Consider the following 18471-nt stretch of genomic DNA (forward strand, 5'->3'; position numbering starts at 1 on the left):
AAATGCCACACACAAACACCCACACAGAGCCCTCCACACACACACCCACAGAGCCCCCCACACACACAGCCACACAGAGCCCCCCCAGACACACTGCGAGCCCCCCCCCGCACACTGCGAGCCCCCCCCCGCACACTGCGAGCCCCCCCACACAGGAATGACTGGAGAAGGCCAGGCGCACGGTGCGGCAAGTAAGGATGGTGGGGAGGGGTTTTTCTGCGTGGCCAGAGTCCAGTGGCAGTACATTTCTGGTCATGGGCCATTGAGCACAGCTCCCAGGGATCCAGCGACCGGACAGTCTCCACTGTGTAGGTAGGCAACAAGGCGCAGAGCAGGCACCAGGAAGGGCAGTCGGAAATAGCCAGTGCCCGCTTTGTCTGAGAAGGCCGCCTAGGAGCAAGATAGCAACGCAGCCCACGGCCAGCAGAGCAGGTAGGCCCCAGCAGAGCTGTAGGGGTCTCCCCCTAGACTACAGGGTTTCAATGATTTTTGCAGAAAGCACGTCCCAGAGTTCAGCAATTTTAACAGAAAGAAATACCACCTAAATATTTTTTTTCTGATGTGATCCTAGTGATTGTGAAACCAGTCTGTATCACTGTGGGATCTCCTGCTACAGACATATGAGCTTTACTTGTAGGAGCCTGGGCTCATGATGATTGCCTTATGTGCAATACATACGACTTACACTACCTTATTATAATTGATTCCAGTGGATATGTGATTAATAAAAAGAAATGGTGTGTATTTCAGACTATTTAGTAAGGGCTTTTGACGTCAGTCGAACATGTTACATCTCCTTTGCCATTGGATCCTCAAGTGCAGCAGTCAAGAAGCAGCGCTTCTGCTACCCAGTATATCGATATTTCATGTGTAGCGCGGCCTTCACGTGTTGACGTTAATCGAATAATTGAGCTTTGTGATAACCGGGATGGATGCTGAAAGATGAAACGTGTTTATCTGCTAGCGTAACATCGCCAACTATCAAAGGAAAATGTTCACTTTGAAGCTGTAGTGCTAAGCAAGCAGTTGGTTTCACGCTGCTGATCCACTCGAGGGGGGCGACATTGGGCGGGAACCCCCTGAAGCCCCATTTTGTGCGTGTGTAAAGTGATCGACGCGGGCCGCGCTTCCAAAGCACGCCGTCCTTACCGAGAAGGGGACAAGCGCGTGTGCCGTCATGTCTAGCTCCCGCTGTGCCAGTCAAGTCATCAGTCGCACTCCGTTAAGGGCTGTGCGACGCTTATGCGCATCTCAGTCCGATTTTTCCGAGCAAGGGTGTCTACTTGGCCCCACAGTGAAAAGGCTGAAGTTTGGCAAGTTCTTACCCCTGCGCTGTGCAAATCTCTCAAGCTGCACGACTTCTGAAGAGCGGGGTCAGTGTGATTTACGTCAGCTTTACACCCGAGAATGTTGTCGAGCTTTACGTTAATAGGTGATCACAACTTTCAAGTATTTTTGATTTTTATTTCTGTTTACAAACATAATACCAGTGGGTGTGCCCAACATTATGATTTTCCCTGACAGCCCCTCATCGTACCCACGGTTTGATTTCCCCATCCTCCATTCACTTCGTATACAAACGGCGGCCTTCCTCCACCTCCCCTCTCTCTGCCCCTCCTCAGCCCCCTGCCTGCTGCACCCCGTCCCCAACTGAGGCCCCGGCTGGAGGGGCACAAAGGCCGGAACAGGCCGCAGCCGGGGCCTCGAGTAGGCCACTCTGCCGCTTCCCCGCCTCCCTCCCGGGGTGCCGTTCTTACCTGCTGGACGGGGGTGTTGGGCCCCGGAAACCTGCTGGAGCCGTTTCGGTAGGGTGAGGGGGCCAGGAGCCGGAGCCGGAGGCGGGTCCGGGTGGAGTGCGGCCGCCGCGCTGTCTGTGTCCGGGCTCTGGGGGCGGGGAAGGAGTGGGGAGGAGCCGTAGGAGGAGTGGAAGGCGGGCACCCCCGACAGAGCCACCCCCAGCCGCGCCACCCACCAGGGAGTACGTTTTCATACAGGGTGGAAGCAGGGGGCGGGAGGGGGCGGGAAGGGGTAGAATCGGCAGGGGCGGGAGGGGGCGGGAAGGGGTAGAATCGGCTGCGTGGAGGAGGGGGCGGCAGGGGAATTCGGAGGAGGGGAGTGAGTGGGTGTGAAGAGGAGTGGAGGGGAGGGATAATTATTCCCGTCCGAGCCTGAGGGAAGAAACTGAGAAGGTCAGAAAGGCGGGTGCCGGCTCAATGCCGGACCAGATTCGGGGGCGTTCCCGGCTTTCGGCTGACGTCGCGTGACGTCGGCAAAAGCCAAAGAATCGCGGGAACGCCCCCGAATCTGGTCCGGCATTGACGGACAGGCCCCTCGTCCAATGGCTAGGCTCCATTTATGGAGCCAGCCAATAAATGACGAGGGCCGACCCAAACCCCACTACAGTTCTCATCAGGTTTTCGCCTGCGCGAAAAAGATGCGCAGAGCGCATCTTTTCGCCAGGCAAAACCTAAACATCACTAAGCCTTCACCAAATGAAAAATAACCTCCAGCTCAGTAAGTGAAATGGCATTAATGGCTTCTCAGCAGGTGATACATGCTGCTAGTCTACAGCAGGTAAAACTCAAAACTGCCTCCCCAGTCTCAGCATAAGATAGGCAGGGAGACCAACATACAATGCATTGCAATAGTCCAACCTGCTGAGATTCAAGGCTTGTATTAACAGCTGCTGGAGTATTGAGGAATGAATGGTTGAATCTATAATTTTTTTATGATAAAAAAAACAAGTGGCCATTAGCTTTTTATATGGTGTACATATTAAAGTTTCCACGTAGTAGTTGTCAATTTAGGGCACTCCCCTGATGCCTGGGGCCCACGCAGGGGGCACCAATCTTAAGAATTACCGAAAATCAGCACCTCTTTCTTGTCTGAGATGATCTGTGTGCCATCAGCATAGCCATAAAATTAGAACCCAGACTAGGTGATCCGATACGCTTATGGAGCAACGTATATATTAAAGAGAGTTGGACTGAGAACAGATCCCTGAGAGATTCCACAGGGCGTACCTTTAAAATCTGCACGGAATAAAGCCCTCTGAACAGCCTGTGTTCAATTTTACAATAAAGGATTCAAACCATCTTAGAGCGTTGTCCCCCAAACCAATAACGTTTAATGGTTCTAGCAGGATAGCATGTGAGATCTTGTCAAAGGCTGACAACAGATCAAGGACGCGTAGAGACTCAGGGCTCCCTGCTTCAAGATCATACAGATGTCATTGACTGCAGCCACTAGCACGGTTTCTGGGCTCAATGAGGGTCTGAAACTGGACTGAAATGCATTTCCTCATTAGAAGAAATGAGCTGTGTATTCATCCAAATATTTAAAATGTTAGTACAAAAATGAAGAATGGAAATAGGATAGTTGGAACAGATATTAGGTTCTTAAGTATCCTTTTTGAAGAGAGGGTGACTAAAGTTGTTTTACAAAAGGAGGGAACAATACCATTCGCCAGGGAGTTATTACAGATTGTGATCTCACCAGGCAGTTATTATAGAGTGTGACGCATTTCACCTTTTCAGAAGTCAGTCGTGTTTTGTCTGAAAAGGAAATTGAAATCCTTTTAGCCTGTTGAGGAGGTAATTTGGTATTTTCACTTACTGATGAGGAAGTTGTGTGTTCCTCTTCGAAGGCAGCGGTTATATTGTTGTCCCTCAACATCTGAGTCATCCTGTGTTTTTCTTGCTAAGGTGGCAGTCATGTTCAACCTGCTTCATGGCAGGTAGGACTTCACTCTTGCAGAGGAAGCATTCTGAGGTTTGTCATGCTAAAGAAAATGGGATTACAGGCCAATTACTTTTCACCTAGTAAAAATCAGGCCTGTAGTGATCACCTGTGTAGGTGGCAGTTGTGTGTTTTCACCTAATGTGGGAGGAAGAGTTGTAATTTGCCAAATAATTGGCATTTGTGTGATTTTCCTATTGAGGGGGTAATATTGTATTTGGCAATACTGTGGAGGCAGACGTCAGTTTTCAGCTGTTGAGGGAGCAGATGTTGTTTTTTTGGTCTCGCCCTCGAGACCTATTGTTGCCGAGATGCTCCTCAAGGAGACAAACCGGGGCACGCGCATCGATTCGGGTTTGTGGACGCGCACGTCCAGCCCGGCGCCGTGCACATCTCCTGTCCCACATTCACACAGCGCCTCTCTCAATCACGCGCCCCTTCCGTTGAATTAAGACAACTTTTCATCTCTTCCAAAGAGCTTTACTGTGAACTTAATAATGCCCTCCCATCTGCCCTTGCAAAGTGCCCTGCCTGCTCAAGTCCCAAGCGTTGGTTGTCTTCCTCAGGGTGAAGCAGTGCAATAGTTTAACTTGGTCCTGAAAAAGAGCCAAGAAATAGGATTTTTCCCATGTCCTACCTCGGCGCTGGGCACCGCGTGTGTGCGTGCGCTCCACCCCTCCTAGCGTTGGGTTCTTTTCTGTGCATGCGCCGCCCACGCAGTGGGGGCTGCCTCCGAGTGTGCGCGCCGCTGCTCTCTCGCTCAGTGTCTCGCGGTGGTTCGGTCCACTCTGTACCCTCTATTCTCCACTCCCCTGAAGGACTAGAAGTACAGGAGGTAGAGCTTCTAGATGCCTGCTCAGCAGCTATATAAGACCATCGATATGGCACCCCCAAAGCATCCCCAAAAGGCACTCCGATAGCTTCCACCTTCCCTACAAGAATTTCCCTGTTCACACGCACACACACCGGTGCTGGGGGCGCTTACCTAAGCATGGCCTCTTCTTTCTCCTCCTCCTGCTTCTGCCGGTCCATGACTGCCATGATGATGCTGCGCTCCTCCTCGGTCAGGTGGCTCAGGTCAGGGATCTCGAGGGCCGGGCGCGGGCCCTAAACCAGGGGGTCCCCAGGGACGAAGACATACTGAGCGCGGCTGCCTCCGCCCTCCCCCGGTGGGAGCTCTGCTCAGGACACTGGGCTCCCGCTGTGTGGCGTCTCTGCTGGGCTGCCTGTCGCCCCTACGCTCATACTGGCCCGCCTCTAGGAACAGTAGCCCCTGAAAGTGGGGCACTGGTATAGCCCAGTTAGAGGCCACGGTGGCTATCCCTTGGCCTTTAGGGTGCGAGCGGCGGGTTGTGATACTGTGCGGGGATACTGGGCTATGCCGCTTTTCGCTCGGGCACCGCCTCCAGCCGCTGCCTCTCAATGGGATCCACCAGCAGCAGCGTTCCATCCGCCCGCCCCGCCGGCACTGACTCGAGCCCGAGCACGCGGCTTTACCGCGCGTGCCAGTTGAACGTTGTCACCCTCACAGAGAGCGCGCGCCGTGTAAGGCAGCCACGGAACGCGAGTTCACGCGCCTTGAATTACAACTGTTCTCGGGCGGGCCAGTGACCTTGCTGCTTTTGTTTATTATTATCACCAAGCATTATGGGGAACCCTGTGTACTTTGTTGAACCCTGTGTAGTACAAGGAGTGTGAGGCTGTGTTTCTGCAGGTCACCATCAACTTTAAACCTTCTCTTAAACTCTGCAAACCCAGGGGAGCGCATCTCCACTTCACAAACATCAAGTCACCAACCAAAACAAGAGACCTAGCTTCCAATTCCAGATATGGACAGTCATGCAAAAAAGTCCAGAAATCACCATTGCCTGACCCACTAAGCATCTCACCATCAAATCACACCTGCTCAATTACCATGCGCCCATGGCATATTCTCGCTGCAGCCACGCGGAGTGGTGTGGCTCACTGGTTAGAGGCGGCAGACCCGGAAGCAGAAGTCGGCCCGGGACCAGGGTTCGATTCCCGACGCGGCAGGGTCGTGGACCAGGGTCAGCGGACTCGATAATTCTCACCTCGGTGCCTACTCTAACCAGGGGTCGCACTCGGCAACTCTGGGCATTAGCTTGCCTAATCTCCACATCGGCCCCATCAACGCCGGGGATGCCTGGCTCCACCTTGGGGATTCCCAGCAGGGACCATCCCACAGGGAAAGCCAGGACGGGTTCCCCAGCGGTATACAGCGCCAGGACGCCGGCTGGCAACAGTGCGCTTTACAAGTATACACATTACATTACATTACGCGCACCTCCCTTCCCCCGTACACTCATACGTCTCACTCTTTACCAATAGATAGCACAAGAAAACCTGACAAGTGCCTAATCAAAAGGGTTGTGACCTATTGACCATGAGAGGGAAATTGCGCTCCTATTTCCACAAGTGGTCACAAAGCTTGGAGTAGGCACAACAATCCCAGCAGAAGCCTCATTTGTTCGACCCACAGTCTCAAAGGCTTCTGCTCAATGTTTGCTGAATCTACCATTGACAGCGCTTATCACATGCAATTCTGGGCTTTTCATCAGAGGTGGACTCTTCACTGTATGGGTATTGCCAACATGTCACAAGGATTCACAACCTTAACTATGATAGCAGCTTTAGCTATTTACTCCTCAGTGACTCCTGGCTAACCACATCTGGTTCTATACTCTCAGCGCTACCACTTTTTAACTAGAATATCCTCCTAAAAAATATATAGAAAAAAAGCTTAATCTTACCCAGTTCGGCTGAAAGATGATGCACAGTTTACAGGACACCGTCTGGTAAAATCTGTCACCTGTAAGTCAGTCTATAATCCTTCAACGAAAACGCATTAACCTTTTACCTCTAACCCTGGCAGCCTAGCAGATGATCTCATTCTGCTGTCCCTGCTCACCAAACTCATCACCTGATCTGACACACAAGAGGCAAACAAAGATATGACAGCACCTTTAGATTTACTCAAGTGGTCAATACGTTCAACAGTGAAGTGGAAAGGCCCTGACATCTCAGAATTCAAGATACCCAATCTTCGCCTCTGGGACTGGCAGCTCTTCGCATGGTCTGTCCATGTCCTCGTTTTCAACATTCATCGTGCACGCGGCAATGAGGCCAACCCTAACTCTGTTAGGCCCGCCTCACTGTGGGCCAAGAGGAAAATACCATCAATGCTGATGCTCTCATGCAAAACATCTCCAGCCTTAAATTTCACCACATCCCAAGTGCACACCTTTGCATCTCCTAGACCAAATATAAAATGGTACACACGCAGCGTTGCCCACATTATTCATTTAACGATACAGAAGATCGAATTGTCCAATACTCTCAAAAATAGGTCATTAAAAATTGCAACTTAGAGAACGATCTCAGTGGCAATACTGGAAATAAAGCAGTTTGGATGGTGTAAATAACACAAATTACCTCACCCACTGCAGTTGCTGTATGCTTACACTCAGTCCTGCATCTCTGACACTAGCGATCCTTCCCAAAATATGCAGCAAAATAATTTTATTTCTCACAACAATCATCCTCTTCAGTACCCCAACAGTACCAATGAATTCCGCTTGAGCCATTCTTCAGCCTCATGTTTGTCATATTCTTAACCAGTCTTGGGTCAATCTGCCTTGGGCTCTGAAGCTTTTAGGGAGGGTTCCAGAGACAAAGCCCTGGTACGGGAGGCAACTAGTAGATTGCACAAGACCACACCTAAGCTATAAGATGGATACTGCTTCATTAGCCCTGGCTCAGTGGTCCAAAGAAAGAGGTCCTATTCCTAGGCCCTGCTTCTAATTGAGATCCTTCTCCTGGGTCCTGATGACTCTTCCTTCCAATTTTATCCATTGACTTTGGATTGGCTTCATCCCACTCCATCAAAAAAAAAACTCAGAGTCTTGTTCTAACCGTAGGATTTACAAAAGCGCCAGTTCATTGCTAGTGACTCTATTTCATTGCCGACTTTGGTGCCGATTTGAATTGCGGCTTTTCCGCATCCTTCGGGCCGGCGGAAGTGTCCGCCTGCCCGGAGGATGCGGAAAAACCGCTGCGGAGCCTTCCAAGACCCCCAGCCAGATTAGGGTGGCTGGGGGGGTCAGGAAGACCGTCCGCCGCTTTTCCGCCGCGGTCGCCTTACGCTTCTCCGCCATGGAAAGGCATACAGTGTTTTCTTTGGGGGCCCGTTGCAGGCCCCCAGTGGTGAAGGGGGGGTGGGGGGTGCACATGGGGGGTACCTATGGTACCCCCCTGCATTTGCATGCACGAAGCGGCATGCACCGCGGTGCCTGCCGCTTTGTGCATGCAAATGCGAAGCATGCATATTTAACCTTGCGGCGGGTGCTGCTTCAAGCAGCACCTGCCGCAATGTTAAATATTGAGGATGTGACCGCCAGGGTGGCGGTCACATCCTAATTGCACTGGAGGGTACGCCGCAGCCCCTGCGGACGTTCCCTCCACCTCCGCGGTCGCGGACGGACACAGGTCCGTCCGCGATCCTAATCGGCCCCTATGTGTTTACTCTTTTCGGAATTTTCGACTCCGGTTCCTCTTTAAACCTGCATACTACTAAAGCAAAATATTTCCTTTTTTTACCGTTGGATGAGGTTGGTTTTACAAAAGCGACTGTTCATTGCTGGTGACTCAGGTAAGGGACATTTTCGGTGATAACAAAGATGTCATAAATGTTACACTATAGTGTGTTTAAAAAATACTTGTAAGCGTGATTTAAAATGTCTTGGTGTACGCCGCTGCTCGTCGCTCACAGACGTGCTGCAATACCTCCTGCTTACTCTGCTTATTAATCTACTAGGTCTGTACTTTTCACTGTAAATAGCTAGTATTTTTCTTGCCTCTTTCACTACCTTATAATTGTTGCTCCGTACAAACATTGTCACTCAGCACCACCACATTATCACTCAGGGCTACCCCAGCATCACTAAGCACCACTACATTTTCACTCAGCACCACCACATTATCACTCAGCACCACTCAGCACCACCACACCACCACAGCACCACCACAGCATAACTCAGCACCACCACAGCATAACTCAGCACCACCACAGCATCACTCAGCACCACCACAGCAGCACTCAGCACCACCACAGCAGCACTCAGCACCACCACAGCAGCACTCAGCACCACCACAGCAGCACTCAGCACCACCACAGCAGCACTCAGCACCACCACAGCAGCACTCAGCACCACCACAGCATCACTCAGCACCATCACAGCATCACTCAGCACCCTCACAGCACCACCACAGCATCACTCAGGGGCCCACAACATCACTATGCGCTACCACAGCATCACAGAACGCCACAACATCACTCGTCGCCACCACAACATCACTCTGCGCCATCACAGCATTAATCTGTGCAACCATTCAACAACAACTGGTTCAAATATGTTCTCTCAATGTTTCAAGCTTTATTACAAATGTCACAGAAAGATGTTAAAATTTCACTTCTGTTCTTGGATTTTCGTCACAATAAAATACACTGAACACAATCTTCACAAACGTTATTTACAAAAGTTTAAGCTATTGCTATTATAAATTACAATAACTTTTATTCAAGTATTAATTATTTAAAAAAAGAAAAAGCCATTGTTGTTTGTAATAGCAATACATCTAAGACACGTAAATAGAACACATATTGCATTATAAATGCTATAGGTGTCACATTTGCGAAAGTTAAAACTATTGGCATTGTAAATGACAAAGCTATTAATTTAGCTATTTTCAAAACCAACACAGAAAAAAAAAAATTGCCATTTACAATACCAATAGCTCAAAATTTCCTAATGCGAGACCTATGGCATTGCAAATGCTTGTTCTATACAAGGGACGAATATTTTATTGGAGTTATTTTTAAGATGTAATCTTTCTATACTTTTGATTTAATTTTAAAATGCCTGGCTCTTGATATGTAATAATCAGATTTATTGGTTGGCTGTATTTCTGAAGGCCTTGTCCAGTATAGGTTAGTGGAGGGCTGTGTTTAAAAAAAAAAAAGTTATAATAGAACACTATTCATACATATACATGTCTGTGTTGGCACACATGATAAACGTTCATACCTGTGTGAACTAGCTTTCAATTACTTTAATAGTATTCTATCCAATAATGCATTGAGTAACTTAAGCAGTTTTAAGATGTTCATATTTTTAAATTGAAGGGCATGTCTTGTCATGGCTCAGCTTTTAGAAGACAGCCTTTTTTGTGAAGAATTCATACAACAGTGCCCTGCAGCAGTCGAGGTGTTGAATTTGGTAGCCCAGGAGTGCAGCCCTGGTACGTAATAACTCACATCTATTTATATTTATTGATATAAAACATTTCAATTAGCAGCAAATGTGAACAAGTGCATATATATTATCCCTTTGCTAAATCAAATACGCTTTTTATAATAATGCAATTTACTAAAGAAATGTACTGAAATCCTGAAAATGTGTGCAATCAGTAAAGCATACTTATCACTTGAATTTGACAGGCTCTCTTAATTGTTGAGCTGCCTTGTTGTATGATGTAGAAGCAAACAGAAAAAGTCGTCAAGGTAGGCTTAAAATTTTCCGAACCATTGTTATGTACTACAATCTCGTCCATCATTATTTTACTCATTGTGCTACTACCAACATAGACCAACCATGTGCAAAATAGTCTTTGCCTGCCTGATAGAGATAGTTCAGCCTAACTTACTAGGCACACCCCCTCTAGAAGGGTAACCCAAGATATTTTTAAACTGTTGAGCCTCATCATCTGTGCAGCTTCTTTTCTGTGGCACAGCAAGCATTGGAGTACTAAAAAGACCAGCAGGGCAGTTGTGTGCTCTACAAGACTAATTTGACATAACGTGTATCTGATAGAGACTACTAGCCGCAGATTCCTTCACATAGAATTATCCCCAGGCGTGAGACTGAATCCGGAAACTTTTTGCACAGCATCCCTGCTCGCCGGTTCCGGGGCGACATCACGCGACTCCGCCCAGGCGTCATCAGCGAGGTCACATAAGCCCCACCCCAGCGCGCCTAGGTCTGTTTGTTTCCTGCGTGCAACGCAGATCCGGTTTTGCTGCGGGCCTGTTTGGGGCCCTTTTTTCTTCACCAATTGTCTTCTGTCTTGGTGGAACAGTGTGCGAATGCCTTCGGGCTTCAAAACTTGCACGTCGTGTGTGCGTCTTATGTCATATGTATGTGGTGTTTGGGGGAGTATTACGGCACCACTGATTGTGAGGCGTGCCAGCAGCTGAAGCCGAAGTCGTGGCGGGAGCGCCGAATGAAACTTCTATTTGCGCGTCTCTCCAGGTTGACCTCCTCCCCTCGATCAGCCTCGGCAGACGGCTTCAGATACAGCTGTGGTCGCCGTCCTCATCCTTCTCGATGTCGCGAGAGCGTCGCTCCCCGGTGGGTAAGTGTCGCAGTTTGTCCCCACGGGCTGGTGTTCGGCCTTCCGGGGGCGTGGACTCTCCGCGGGTGATGCGGCCCGCGTGTCATCCTCCAACCCACCATTCCCCGGTGCATGGGCATCGAGAGTCCAGATGGAGACATACGCGGCAGCTTTGCAGGCCTTGCTGGCGTCTCCTCCTCCTTCCCCTCCTGGGGCATCGGCGCCAACTGGTTCGGATCCAGGCTTGGAGGATGTGGTGCTGTTGGGTTGCGGCCCCTCTGCCGTCCCTCCTTCAGGCCACGGCGCCTCTGCCTCGCCACAAACTCCAGCGTGAGTCCCTGTGGTGTCACTGGAGGTCGCCGGGGCTCCGGTCGCATCCCCGAGCCCTTCTCGGCCCTCTGGACAGTCAAAGGCCTCGTCCAAGGCTGAGCTGACGACGCCTCGGCGCCGGTGCCTGCTATGGGCAGCGCCACAGGGGTCGGTGAACTATCATCGTCCCGCTCTGGGTCGAGGTGGGGTGGGGACTGCTCGTCCCCCTCAGGGCCATTTCTCGCCCCTCCCCGCGGGCTGCTGCCTCGTCGGAGGGCGAGTCAGAGGTTGATTCGTTCCTAGCGCCACCGTATGGGTCGTCGGACCGACTCCGCAACATTCTGGGCTGAGGCTGGCAGAGGGCTTCGTGTCACTCCCCTGGTCCATCTCGTTCCTCTACACAGGCGTCTGCCTCGGCGGAGGTCGAGTCAGCGCTGTTCCGGCGCGCCCCTTGGCCCCATCGGTCCGGCCCCACTCCGGTCACCCGCGCGGTGTGATTTGGAGGAGCCCTATCCAGTCTCTCCTTCGGCGCCGGGAGGTGCTGGCGTCCTGCCTCAGGGTGCGGACTCTACGGCTCCACACAGAGGTCGTGCTGCGGATTCGTCTTCGGACGTCCCTCTTCTCCGGAGGCTGGATGCATATTGGTGTCCTCTTCCCCGGAGACTGGCCGCCCTGTGGGTATTTTTCACTGTCGTCGTAGAAGGGTGGCTCCCAGCCTTTTCTGAGACCGAGGTGCTCGTTGGAGGAGCGGCAGGTCCCCCCTTCTTCAGTACCTTCTGGCTTTCAGATCTGGCCTTTGTCTGTCCCGCTTGGCTTCGGGGACGGCCTCCTTAGTCTGCAGCCGTCTCCCACACAGGAACTGCTTTCTTCTCCGCGGGGCCCTACGGAGGCGGGTACGGCCTTCGCTCACGCAGTGTCCATGGCTGTGGGCATTCTGCACATGGGGGACCCGATTGCTCATTTCCTGGCCGACCAGCTCTTGGAGGTTCTTCACCAGGGCTCTAGTGGAAGGGAGATCTTGCTCCCCTTTGAGAGTTCGCACCTTTCTACCCTGACGGGGGCTTGGAGGCGTCCCGCTTCTGGGGATCCGGTGCCTCAGCACCTTCTGCACCGACACCTTCTGGCACCGCGTATCCCGGTGTGCCTCTCCCTCCACCCCTCTGCTGCCAGTCCACTTTTGCAGACTGCCTTTCCCTCCCTGCCGCCACTGTTGATTCTGCCGTCCCGGGAGGCCCGCTGGATGGACTCTTGGGGGCGCAACATGTTCCCCTCTACCAGCGCTGCCCTGCGGGCCCTTAACACCTTGTGTGTATTGGCGAGGGCCTCTTCTTGTTTGTGGGACTCGGCTGAGTCCCTGGGATCCGCGGCTTTCCAGGAGACTGTTCAGGTGGACTTGCAGCATCATGCTTTGTATGGCCGGAAGCTAGCGGAGTTTATTCTCCGCTCCGCTCTGGACATCTCGGGGGTGTTGGGCCGGGCCATGGCTTCCTCAGTCGCCATCCATCGCCATGCTTGGCTTCGGGACACGTAGTAGATATAATTCATGCAGCCAGTCGCCCATACACAAAATTCATCTGCACTAGGAGAAGTTTGTGGCTTGTGTGTGGGGTCCATCATCAAGACTGTAGGTAAAACCCTCATATATACTGTTTGTTTTGTCAGTGGCCCTGCATGTCCTTGCAGTGGGTACAATTCAGGGTTACTTGTTGGCCTTTTTGGCCTTCTTATGTTTGCCTGATTGACCCCCTCTTTAAATCACTGGTTGTGATTCATTTTTCAAAGCACCTAACACAAAGCCATTTGTCATATCTCATTAGGATCCAAATATATTCTGGATATTCTTGTGTACCCACCGCTCGAGCCTACGCACAGTTGCTTAATATGGCTTCTGACGATCAAGGCAGTCTTTCTTATCGCCTTTGCTTCTACTCTCCATTGTGCAACCTCCTTGCACCAATTTTTTCCTGGCCAAATTGGGGCTGAGACTGCTTTCCTGCCAAAGGGGGTATCACCCTACAATGTCGATCAGTTGCTTACCCTGCTGACATTTGTTGCTCTTCCACAGCCCTAGGAAGAGGAGACTTCATTGGCTTGATCCTAAAAGTATATTGAGTTTCTACATTGACTATGAGACCATTGTGTGGATGATCAGTTCTTTGTGGGGTACAATGAGAGGAATCTGTCCAGGTGGATAGTCCTCTACATTAAAATTTGATATGCAGTGGCTTTCGAAGGAACCACCAGAAGGCATAGGAGCCCATCCACCAAGGCCAAGTTTGCTACAATCTCATTGGTAATTCGGGTACCAGTTCTGTACATCTCCCAGAATGCAAGTGGGCATTGGTGCACATGTTCACGAACATTACTACTTTGACATTCAGGTCTGACAGGAGGCCATTCTGTTCACTCAATACTGCTAGATTTTCTAATCTGAATACACTCCTCCCACCATCCACTGCTGTGGTATCTGTTCTAGAAATAAGGTATCTGCAGTTAGAAGTATCCATCAGAAGAACAAGTTACTTACCTTTGGTAATGCTCTTTCTGGGGAATTGTTCTTCTGATTGCGACTTCTAAATGTAGATTCTTCACCTTTTAAATATTTCCCAGGCATCCGACTGAATCTGGAAACTTTTAGGTAGTACTTTTGTGTGCCAGTAGGTGGCAGCATGCTGCTCCGCACTGATGCCATTCCACTCTGGAAATGACATGAGGAGCCTATAAATGTATAAATGAGCCTACAAGAGTAACATAAGAACTAAAATGTTGAAATCCACCATCACCACGCATTTCTTGGAGTCACAGCATCAAATTAATCAACTGAGAGCATGCATATTCGAGATCGTGGAAAGAAAAGATGGCACAGACAACAAAAAATTTCTTATTAAAATGAGAGAACTACTGGATATACCATCTGGGCACCATGAAACCGAAAGGACTGAATGAAAGAATTGAATTTACATGTTACTTGTAAAAAATGTTCATATTTGCAAATATTGTCATACCATATATCCGTATGTATATAAATAGAGTACTGATCATGTGGCCACATATAGGCCAAAATCGACAGGATTAAATTTCACTTTTGTATAATCAAACTGCCGAATTACACGACAAACTAGGGACAGACAATCATAGCCATAGCACGTAAAGTTTTATATCACACCCTTGAGCTATGAGCGTAGTTCATTCCTTTAAATAAATAAACCTACCAATTATCAGGGATATAACATAATACAAACAGCCATCTCTCTCATAGAGATATATTCGTATACACGTCATTTAATATCAAAGTGGTAGCACACATTGTGTAAAGACACACACAAGATATAGCTATTAATGTAGTCACTTTTTACATAGTAGAACTTTATTAGTCTTGCAGAATAGCACAAGGTACTATCTCTTTAACAGAGACACACGCGTAAGCACGTAATCACGTATATTTACGGAAGAACACAGCGCGCAAATCAAACAGACGCGGCAGAAGGGAGAGAGATAAGCGCGACTCTGGTAAGCGTTTTCCAAACATTTTTAAACCCAGTAGACTTCAAAGAAGCAATGGCGCACATTAAATCGGTGCGAGTGGCATTACGTTAAAGCAGTTATCAAGTGCAATAATATAATAGATAAGTAACGCTTCTTAATGTTATATCAATAAAACAGGACATGAGCACCCTGGTTTAAACGTGAGATGGATAACATTAACATGTTCATCAGTCAATATGTATATATTCATTAGCTAGCTTTAAGAACGACTTTAAGTTTAATTCACAGCATTTATTTAACGCACTTCATAGCTTTTAGAAGGGGGAGGCAGACGTTGTGTGGTTTGGCACTAAAAACCTCCACTGTTATCTTTACAGATTTAAACCCCTGATGAAGGCGAATCTTCGCCGAAATGCATTGGGTCAATATGGGTCAACATAAGAATCATTGATTTGGATGTTTTTTGAAAGCAACAGAACATTGAAACCAATCAATTTGAAAAAGGATGTGAATATAAAATCGCGATTATATAAATAAATTACTATAAGCAACTACCAAACAATGTAGCAAAGCATCTTTATTTGTGGAAATTTAGCTGGAAACACAGCACATACCCGAGTGCCCGGGGAGACAGACCAAGCACATCGGTACTGCAACCAGTTTTCATTTTAGTAAACACCCCTGAGTAGGGAGTGATTCCCAGGAGCACAGGACAACGGATTAAACTTGGATTTAAACCACGCAGTGCATGACTAAAACTAAATTAGAGCCTATAAATGTCTCACTCCTGCAGTTTCTTTCTTTCCACACCTCCAGACGTGGACCCAAAGCTCTCTTGTATTTTAGAAACACTTGCTTCTCCGTTTGCAAAGGAAGCCGCACCCAAAAACAAAAGGTTTTAAGCCCCGTAGAGACTATCTCAAACAAATGTCTGTGACAGATCCCCATCAAGTGTGCCTGTAGTCAATTCGTGACTCCAAGGCCTGCAGTCACTGCACATTAATGAACCTGAAGGCCTTCCTGGACCGCATGGTGAAATTTACATCGCCAAGTACATGAAGACTCCTCAACAAGACCGGTCCAAATCCAAGGTTCAGTCCCCTTCCCACTACAGGAATAGCTCTAGCTGCTCCACGTGCCGGTGTTCGTCACAAACCAAACTATCCCCTAAGTCAAAAAAGAAGCCCTGTAGAGACTATCTCAAACAAATGTTTGTGACCGATCCCTATCAAGTGTGCCTGTGGTCAATTCTCGACTCCAAGGCCTGCAGTCACTGCACATTGATAAATCTGAAGGCCTTCTTGGACCTCAATGCAAAACTTTACATCACCAAGCACAAGAAGCCTTTTCAATAATAGTGCTCCAAGTCCAAAGTTCAGTCCCCTTCCCACGCCAGGATTTGCTGAAGCTGCTTCAGAGGCCTATTTTCGTCACTCACCAAACTGTGCAGTAAGTCGAAAAAGAAGCACAAGAAATCGAAGCATCACTCTTATTTATCTGAGCAGGCGAGGAGGCAGCACCATCAAACCGGATCCTGCTCTCGGAGTCGTTTGATTTCAGACCCGATCCCAAAACTGCATTCGGCATGAACTGAAATTCCTAGGCCCTCTTCCCCTCCTTGCCAACTCCCCCTGATGCGCCTTCATGCCCAAAGGAGTAGATATGCCTTCCATCTGCTGGTGGGTTTACCCTCGGCACCAGTTGGACCCTCCGAGCCTGTCACTGCACCTCCGGTCCAGACCAGGTTTCTGGTGCATGGGCCACGCTAGTTCGAAGGACTTTGACGTTGGTGCCAAATCCTTAAACGCCAAATGAGAAGATACCCATAGTTCTCTCCAACTCAAAGTCGGTGCCAACCTGAACGAAGCCTCACCAGATGACTGTTGAGTCACTGCTTCCTCCACCTGTTCTGCCCCTTCAACAAGGAAGACCACACAACCTCCACTCACTTTACGGAATAGACTCAGACAATGATTATGATGCGGGTGATGAGTTTGCTCAGCCCTATGGTAATGCATAGGGCGGCCAAAGTCCTTGACCTCCAGCTCCCGAATGTGCTGACGTAAGTCTTTTAGCCAGGGCTAACATCTCCTGAGCCCCTTTTGCCAGTCAATGAGGAATTGGCAGATACTTTGTTGGGAGCCTTGGAAAAGTCTTGCTCTACTCCCCAGTCAACAGACAAACAGGAAGATGCCCTTGACAAATCACAACATCTTTCTGACTACTGCCAACACCACCCCCCCCCCCCCTTCCTTACCGCTCCTTTCTCATATTTGGCAGAGCGGTCCTGTACTTCCAGCCTCAGCAGGGGACCTAGCAGTTTCACGGTTGAGGGTGTGATGCTCATCACTCTTGCGGACAAGGTCAGTGAGGCACCCAGTCTACTGACCCCCACACCACAATCTTCTAAACCTCTTAAACATACCTTAAAGGGAGTACACCCACTCGGTGGGAGGCAGGATTCAACATTTCTTTCCGGGTCGGCAAGCTATAACATCAGACTGGTGGGACCTGCAGATCGTTCACATTCCACCCCCTTTCCAGCAACTGATGGAGGACCACCTCTCTATTTTGCTGCAGGAAGTGCAAGCCCTTTTGGCCAAAGGGGCTATTGTGAGGGTGCCAGCGCCAGAAGTAGGACGTCGTTCTTCCCACTACTGTCTCGTGCCCAAGAAGATAGTTCCCTTCATCCTACATTAGATCAGCACCCTCTCAATGGAAGGAGAATTTCAAGATGCTCACCCTGGCCCAGGTCTTTATCTGTCCTCAACCCTGGATACTAAATGGTGGAGCTGGACCTGCAGGATGCCTATCTCTATATACCTGTCTTGCTTGGCCATCACCGATACCTGCAGTGTGTGGTGGGACAGGAGCATTTTCAGTTTAGTGTGTTTCATTTTGGTTTCACCAGTACCCCTTGGATATTGACAAAAGTGATGGCTGCGGTGGCAGCACGCCGTTAGGGTGACAGACTTCCCCAACCGCGTCCGACGCCAGAGGGTACTTTTGTTCAACCCAGCCCTCCCCTCCATCCAAGCCACACTCTTTCGATTGCATGTCAGAGGATCATTTGGCACTTCTCCGCCAGGAAGTCTCCGCTCTCTTGGCCAAGGGAGCTATCAAGAGGGTTTCTACGCCAGAAGTAGGTCGTTTTTGCGAGTCCCGCTACTTTAAGGTGCCCAAGAAGGATAAAGGCCAATGCCCTATCTTAGACCTCAGGGCCCTCAACCTCTCCCTCCGGAAGAAGTTAAACATGCTAACCTTGGATCTGAAAGAGACACGTTGGTGATAGATTTCTTACCTTAGAATATCCCCAGGCGTCAGACTGGATTCGGAAAGTTTTGGTAGCAGTACCCCTGCGCGTCCGTAGGTGGCGTTGTGTGGCTCTGCGTCCGTCGCTGCCGTTGTATGCACCCAGATGATGTCAATGAGACTACTTAGGCGCCGCCCATGCGCACTGACGTCAGTTCTTTCTTTTTCGGCGCCAGTAAGCACAGATCCGGTTAGAGCATGTGGCGGCGGCGGCGG

General features: G+C 49.5%; 1 protein-coding gene across 4 annotated transcripts in view; it reads left to right on the forward strand.

Annotated features, from left to right (window-relative positions):
- The window catches only part of HECTD4 (HECT domain E3 ubiquitin protein ligase 4), a 2216728-nt gene that overhangs the window by 1058400 nt on the left and 1139857 nt on the right, over positions 1-18471 (forward strand). For all 4 annotated transcript variants that reach the window (XM_078667422.1, XM_078667425.1, XM_078667423.1 and 1 more), the window contains exon 44: positions 9941-10056. In XM_078667422.1, coding sequence (XP_078523548.1) covers positions 9941-10056 — 116 coding nt within the window. The remainder of the gene's footprint in view (positions 1-9940; positions 10057-18471) is intronic.

This window comes from Lissotriton helveticus, chromosome 11 (assembly GCF_964261635.1).
Source record: "Lissotriton helveticus chromosome 11, aLisHel1.1, whole genome shotgun sequence".
Lineage (NCBI taxonomy): Eukaryota > Metazoa > Chordata > Amphibia > Caudata > Salamandridae > Lissotriton > Lissotriton helveticus.